Source organism: Poecilia formosa, unplaced genomic scaffold (genome assembly GCF_000485575.1).
Source record: "Poecilia formosa unplaced genomic scaffold, Poecilia_formosa-5.1.2 Scaffold811, whole genome shotgun sequence".
Classification (NCBI taxonomy): Eukaryota; Metazoa; Chordata; class Actinopteri; order Cyprinodontiformes; family Poeciliidae; genus Poecilia; species Poecilia formosa.
Window position 1 is genome coordinate 48,958 of NW_006800750.1, and position 6,752 is coordinate 55,709.

The window sequence follows — 6,752 nt, forward strand, 5'->3', positions numbered from 1 at the left end:
TAGAAGCCGCAATGTAAGGCAGGTCCTCCCGTCCCTGTAGACAGAGGATTGCCGTTACATTTTCAAGGTGTACGCAGTCGTGACACCAACGGGTAGACGATGCAACCCATATGAATCCAGAGGATTCTGCGGTCGTTCCACATCCCACGCAGCAGATCGGTGCCTGAAGAGAAACAGCAACCTAGGTAACTTTGTGATTAGTAGTTATCGATTAGCTTTACTCATAATGGGGAAAAGGAGTAAATAGCGATAGCAGGAGCATAAAAAGGGAACTGATTTAAACTCGTGTGCCTCTCTGAGCTGCGAGCCATGGGGAATTTATCACAGCGGAAACATTGTCGGATACTTGCGATTCCTGATTCTGCACATACGATGAATCATGAAATATTGCCGCATGGGTCATTAGCCACACTATGATGGGCAGTGTGGACGTCTTCTTCATCCAATAGAGGGTCACCAAAACTCCCCACCCTGTTACCCAGAGGGCTAAGATCGCCCATCTTCGGAGCCAACGACGTTTGCCTTGACCCCTGATGGAGAAAGCCTGGTATGCCAGGTAGATGAGAATAGACGTCGCCAGAAGACCCTCAACGATGGCAGTGAGAATTTTCAGTGGTGCAGCACGGTTGGCGTGGGTTCCTCCACAGACCAGCTCCATTATTAAGGCCGTCGTGTCGATGGTAAGCCAAAGACAGGCCACAGCTCCTCTGCGCCAGTTGATGCGGGTCCGTCCCATCAGATAACGGGCAAAAAGGGAGGGGGCATGGTCCCATCTTCGCAGAAGAATGGGTCGTAGAAGGAGCTTTGCATACCCCTGGAGCGCGACAACCACTCTTAAGGGTTGCCCGGTAGTCCAAGACCCGGTGTGGCAGTAGACTACCCAGGCTAGGATGAACCCGACCTGCTCAAAGGTACTCACTTGAATTGGCTCAAAGGTCGGATTGGTGGAAGAGGAGTTGGTCGTTGAGTTGGATGACATGATGTCCCCCTGGTAAATTCTTGATTTGGATTCCTTCTTGACAGCAGCTCTGACGAACGATGACCGGCTCGTCGGCACACAGCAGCTCTCCTTTATGTAGAGTCAGGCTCCTCCTTTGGGGGGAGGGGCTTGTGATCCCTCCCCTTGCAACGACAAAGTGCTTTTAGCCACACCTCTAGGACAACCTTGCCTACCATTAAGGCTAGGGCTACGCCTAGGAGGCCCAACAAATATGGCCACAACATGCTCAGAGCGTTGAGCAACCAGTGCTCAACAATGGCAAGGCCCCCACCCACCACGCTCGTGACCTCCTCCACTACGGTTGTTACGGTGGTTGTTAAAGTGGAGCCCAAGGTTTCATACCAGCGACAGTCATGTTGTTGTAGGCCTGTCCCACACTTTTGCCACATCTCCCTAGAGGTATTACATGTAAGGTTAGAATAAAGAAGGTTAGGTCCCACCCAGTCAAATCCATGATCCACCACCCCATCACACAGACTCTGCCGGAAAGCATGTCCTTCAGCTAGGGCGATGAGGGTGTCAGGGATAAAAGGAACTGGGAGGTCGAGGATACTTCTGCGCTTCTGGAGGTGATATCCTAGAATTGCATCCGTGCAGGTTCTTCCGCTCACGAGTGCTCTCCGCCATTTGCCCTGAATTTTCCTCCACGTAACCTCTGATGCATGGGTTGCATACTCGTCTGCATAGTGTTCCTTGCAGTACTCACCCCAACCTCGAAGCTGGTGACAGGATTCCCTGGCTAGCCCAATAATGCACTCCACGTTGTTACGCGTGCACATCATGCGCCAAGGCCGTGGGACGACGTAGTTGTCGGGTCTCCAAAAAATCCCCGGCCAAATCACCCGGTCTTTGGAATAGACTGTGGCAATGTACTGGTATTTGATCCAATAGTTGTCGGACTCGGTGAGGCAAGGTATAACCCAGGCTTGCAGTTCTTCTTGTTGGAGTCCCCACCATTCCCAATCCCACGCACGGTAGTAGTCCTCCCACCAAGCTCGGAGAACCAACTTGGCTGTAGGGAAGGTATTAGGATTGGGGCAATGATATTTCCAGGTGGAGTAAAAGGTGTTACTGGTTTGCCAAAGGTCGCATCGCGGAGAGGACAAAGTCTTCACCCAATCAGTGTCGTTAAGGCTATCAAAAATTCGTTTGGCTACACACTTGTCAATTTTTGCAAAATGATCTTTTGGAGCATTCAGCAAATCATCTGGAGTTGGAAGAAGCTGTACACGCATGTCAGCCACGTATGGTCCTTTCAACCCAGCAGGGGAGCGGACAGCCCCCTCTGGGAAATCTCCCTTGAAGTATACTTGTTTATTGATTACATAAGTCCATGGGAACGAGTCATTCAGCCAGGTTTCGATTTCCGTACGCACTGCACTCAGACGGACCCAGGAAAGTGTCCAATACTCTCTCAGCGCCAAAGCAATGTAATTTTGGCCGTTGCACATGTAATATTTGTTCCACAGGCACGGACTCAACAGATTAAACTTAGTTCTATAGCATTCTAGCTCATCGAGCTGATACATGAACCGTCTGGGTCCTTGTCTAATTAAGAAGGCTGTAATGTTTGTCCAGACCAGCCCAGGCAGCACTGTCGGTTGCGTTCGAGTCACGTTGCTGGCGTTCCTGTTCTTGAACAGCGTCGAGGTGTCCACTACCTCCTCTTCACAGTTCAAATGATAATCTCCCCAGAACTCTCCTTTTGGAAGCCAAGCTTTGCAGCCTGAGGATCTATGCGGGGCCGAGTAAATTACCTCATTGTCCCAGTATCCCTGAAGCGGCAACAACTGCAGGGGTCGACAGGCCATGTTGCAGTGCCATTCGGGCATGCCTCGGTCCGGATGGATCCAGTTGCACCTGACGGTCCGACGTTCTTTCCGTTGCAGAATTCTTATCCAGCAGATTACTCCATCGCTGAGAAATTCATGGTTGTAGATTTCCCAGGTGCGGTTCAGCAGGTTATCGATGGTGGAATCATTCAATTCATGAGCTCGGCTTTCCACATATTTTTTCCCATTGTCTTTGGCAAACTTCATAGTCTGGTTCCGAATTGATGACCCATTGTCCCATGGTACAAAGATGGAGATGGTACTCGTGTTCCAGCAATTGAAGGTAGCATATCTGGAACGAGCATAGGTGACTCTTGAATGCGTGAGATGCCAGGGCCCAACTCCAACGAAGTATAAGATTGCGATAAGGATAGATGCGGCAAACAGTAGCGCAAGTAGCGTAAGCAAAGTTTTTATGTACAGTGGGGTATCCATTCTCGTGGTCTTTTTCCGTAGCAGGGGTTCGCCAGGGGTTTCCAAGTTATCATCATCGTCAAAGTCAGCTCTATTTTCCGAATCCAGAGCTTCTTCTAGCAAATTCGTTCTGGTGTACATACGTCTTAAACGTGTTTCTTCCATCCTGGTCTTCTTGTCATGAAGAGAGGATTAGCAACTCTCTGGGGTCTTTGGTATTGGGCTTGGTGCAGATCTTCTTCAAGGCTCTGGTGCGATGTTGAGCAGTGGTTCTTGTAGCCGCTCGTCTGGTGGCTCTCCCTTGCAGGAGGGAGTTATACACAGGAGAAGGGTAGGGTAGGTTAGGTTCCAACCCCCTCCACACCCATTTCCAGAGGAACACCCTCCAGAAGTCAGGTTGAGGAAATGGGCCTTGGGCGGTGCCACCCCGTAGCTGGTCATCTTTCCAGGCCTCGTGTTTGTATCCTACTGATGTTGTTACTGAAACATAGGTACATAATGATTGCCCATGCAATGTCAATCTCGTACGATACCCCCAAGACGTCGGAGTGAAGATTCTCTGATGAGGCGGATTGGGGTAAACTCTGTCCAATTCCAATCTCAGCGGGAGCCTGGTGTTATTAAAGACATAATAGTCTGGGTTTGTTTCCATCTTCAGGACGACCTTCGCCATACCTGGAGAGGTAGTCCAGATGATCATGCCATTTACTGAGAGTTCACAGTACTGTCCTTGCAACGGTTCCAAGTAATGGGGACCCCACCGAACCCGCACTTCCTTCCCCTCAATCATCAGGTAGACTGCATTGAAAATCCATGGAAGGTGTTGCGAACAGTCTGGTGAAATTCCATCATAGCTGGTCGCCTCGGATGACATCTTTCCTTGCCAAATAGGGATTACCGAGGGGACAAAATAATATGGTTTCTGCCATGGACGTGGTAATGCCTCCTCATGTTCCTCGACTTCTTTCACCTCATGGAGATCGGGGGGTCGAAGATAGGTGAGGTGCTTAAGGTAGTAAGCTTCTGTAAGCGGATAGGAGACAGTGAAATCTTCTCGTGGCATGTCCAGTAAGATGGAACCATTTGGCAGTTTTAGGAAGGGCCCTTTTTTAGAGAACCCAGACCAGACCTCTGGGCCCACTTTAAATAATTTGCTTACAAAATATTTCTTCCCCTTTCGTTTTTTATCTTTTCTCTGACTTTTAGACTTGGTAACTCGGTCCCCTTCTTCCAGAGTGTCCTTTAATTCTGACTTTTCTTCCTCCATGCTGATGTGAGCGACTGCCAGGCGCTAGTCTTAAACTTCTTCTTGGGAGGTTCTAGTTCGACGGTGGCGTAAACCTTTTCCTCGTGCACCACCTTAACTGTTGCTCCTACTGAGTACACTCCTTTGTAAGGGATGGTGAGCATCTGCACTGACAGTTGAACCTTACGGGTGGTGCTAGGATCAGTGGGCGTTCTCACTCTGTGGGCCACGCCTCCTGGTACTTGGAATATTCCGTCGCGGAAATTGAGCTCCGCTGTTACTGTGTACAGGGCCGACTTTTCTTTGGGTCTTGCTGCGTTGCTGCCCCACCCATCTATCTCTGTGGTGTAGTAATAAAGATCTGACGTGCGTACTCCCCTCTCTCTCGGTACATCTGGCAGATCCGTCACCGGGATGGTGCAGTCGTTAATAACCTCCAAAATTAAGTGAGCCCAGGTGGTCAGCTCCCAGGGGCCCGTCCATCCCCCATTAACAGCTTGCATTTTGGTCTCATCTGGGAGTAAGCTTAACTCCTCAGCCATGGGGCGGTTTGTTTGAGGCCGATACACCCGGAAGACCAATGGGGAGTGCGTGGTACTTACTGGTGGAAATTGCAGCTGGGTTCGCGCGGGATCATAAGGCCAGGCAGAATGGACAGAGTCCCACAGGTAATCGTGTGGTCCCTCTTCCTTCCGCCAGATCCACTGTTCTCTCGCTGAGGAGTCCTCTGGGGTGTTGGGAGGAGCAGAAGGTCCTGAGAACCATTGAACCGATGGTATGGGGCTTCCATAAGTACACTGAACCCCTCCGTATGTTTGGAAGTACCGCAGCGAGCTGTAAAACCTCCTCACTTGCCAGCCGTCAGCTTCCCCCGACAGAGTCACCTCTCCTCCCTGGATCTGCTCATTGCAGACAGAACAGCTGCTCAATTCTTCTCCGTCCCATAGACAGGTACATCTTCTTGGTTCCTCCTCCCGCCATCCCCACTGACTCACTAATACCAGCCGAGGCAGGTAACCCATTCGACAGTTTCCACATATCTGGACATTCATGACAGAGACCGGGGAGACGGGAAGGTGTTGCAGTCTGTTGGCTATCGCTTCTTGTCGCCTGGGCTTGTCGCGACCTGGTCCCTCCCAAGTGATAGGGAGTTGGCTAATTGATAAACACACAGGGCAGCGGTTCTTCGCTTTGCTCCACATCAGCATTTCAGGATCTTCCGACAGGACTCCATTTTTGGCCCAATCCAATTTCTTCAGGGCTCGTCCTGCCCAAATCCCTGAAGTTGTTCTCCTGATCACAACCACCCCTTTTACGGTGGCCAGTCCGAGATAGGGTGGAACAACACATGATTCACTGGCCATTTCACCGGCTTCTGTTTCTCTTTAGTCAGGAACTGGTTTGAGCTGCTCAACTCCTTGGATCCCCTTTTTCTCCAGCAGTACTGTGTTCCTATCCAGTACTTGCTTAACAATATCTTTTGTCTCAAACTTGGGTTTCACTGCTGCACTCACAGGTTGCTCTCTTGCTTTAACCCACACTCGTTGTCCCACTCTGAATGGCACTTTGGGCGTTGGTTCCTCCTTTTCTTTGCTGGAGCCCCGCCCCACCTCCTTTGTGGTAAATGGCCGTTGGTTAAGCTCCATCGAGGGGGCGGGTCTTTCTGCTCTGCTTCGGTCGTTTAGGGCCCGCCCTATTTCGACCGCCATGGTGCTCCAGCTCTTGTCGTTAGCATTCTTAGCTATCCAGCCCTTTACTAACCCAATGGTGTGCTCCACTACTCCATTAGCTTGGGGTGTATAGGGCGGCGAGTATACTCTCATTACCCCATATTTCTGACACCATTGGTCAACCTGTGCATTACGGAAATGTGTCCCATTATCCGTCCGCAGCTCCTTCGGGATTCCCAGGGCACTGCATACTTGTTCCAGCATGCTGACAACACTGCTGCCATTCGCTTTCCTGGCTGCTTTCACGGTCACAAATCCCGACATTGAATCCACTAGTACCAAAAGGTACTTCTCACCCTTTCTTCCTGTTATTCCCATGGGGCCTGCAACATCCATGCAAACTGAGCCCCAGGGGATCATACTCTTGATGGTCAATCCTTCCAACCGCTGCCCTCGGCGACCTGCGTTGTATTTTCCACACACCTCACAGTCCCTCAGCACGCGTTGTACGCGTTTCACTGGGATCCAAAGTTCATGCTCCTCCAGCTACTTGCAGGTGGGTCGTACGCCTGCATGACCAAGCGCTTCAT

General features: G+C 50.7%; 2 protein-coding genes across 2 annotated transcripts in view; one reads left to right on the forward strand and one right to left on the reverse strand.

Annotated features, from left to right (window-relative positions):
* Positions 1 to 6,752, forward strand: part of LOC103131684 (chloride channel protein 2-like) — a gene marked incomplete at its 3' end in the record, with an annotated part of 85,497 nt that overhangs the window by 22,012 nt on the left and 56,733 nt on the right. The gene's annotated exons all lie outside the window — the stretch shown is intronic.
* LOC103131683 (uncharacterized) overlaps positions 8 to 6,752 on the reverse strand; it is a 9,098-nt gene continuing 2,353 nt past the window's right edge. Inside the window, exon 2 of the mRNA XM_007543380.2 lies at positions 8 to 163. Within this exon, the coding sequence (XP_007543442.1) occupies positions 63 to 163 (101 nt within the window). The 3' untranslated portion in view covers positions 8 to 62. The remainder of the gene's footprint in view (positions 164 to 6,752) is intronic.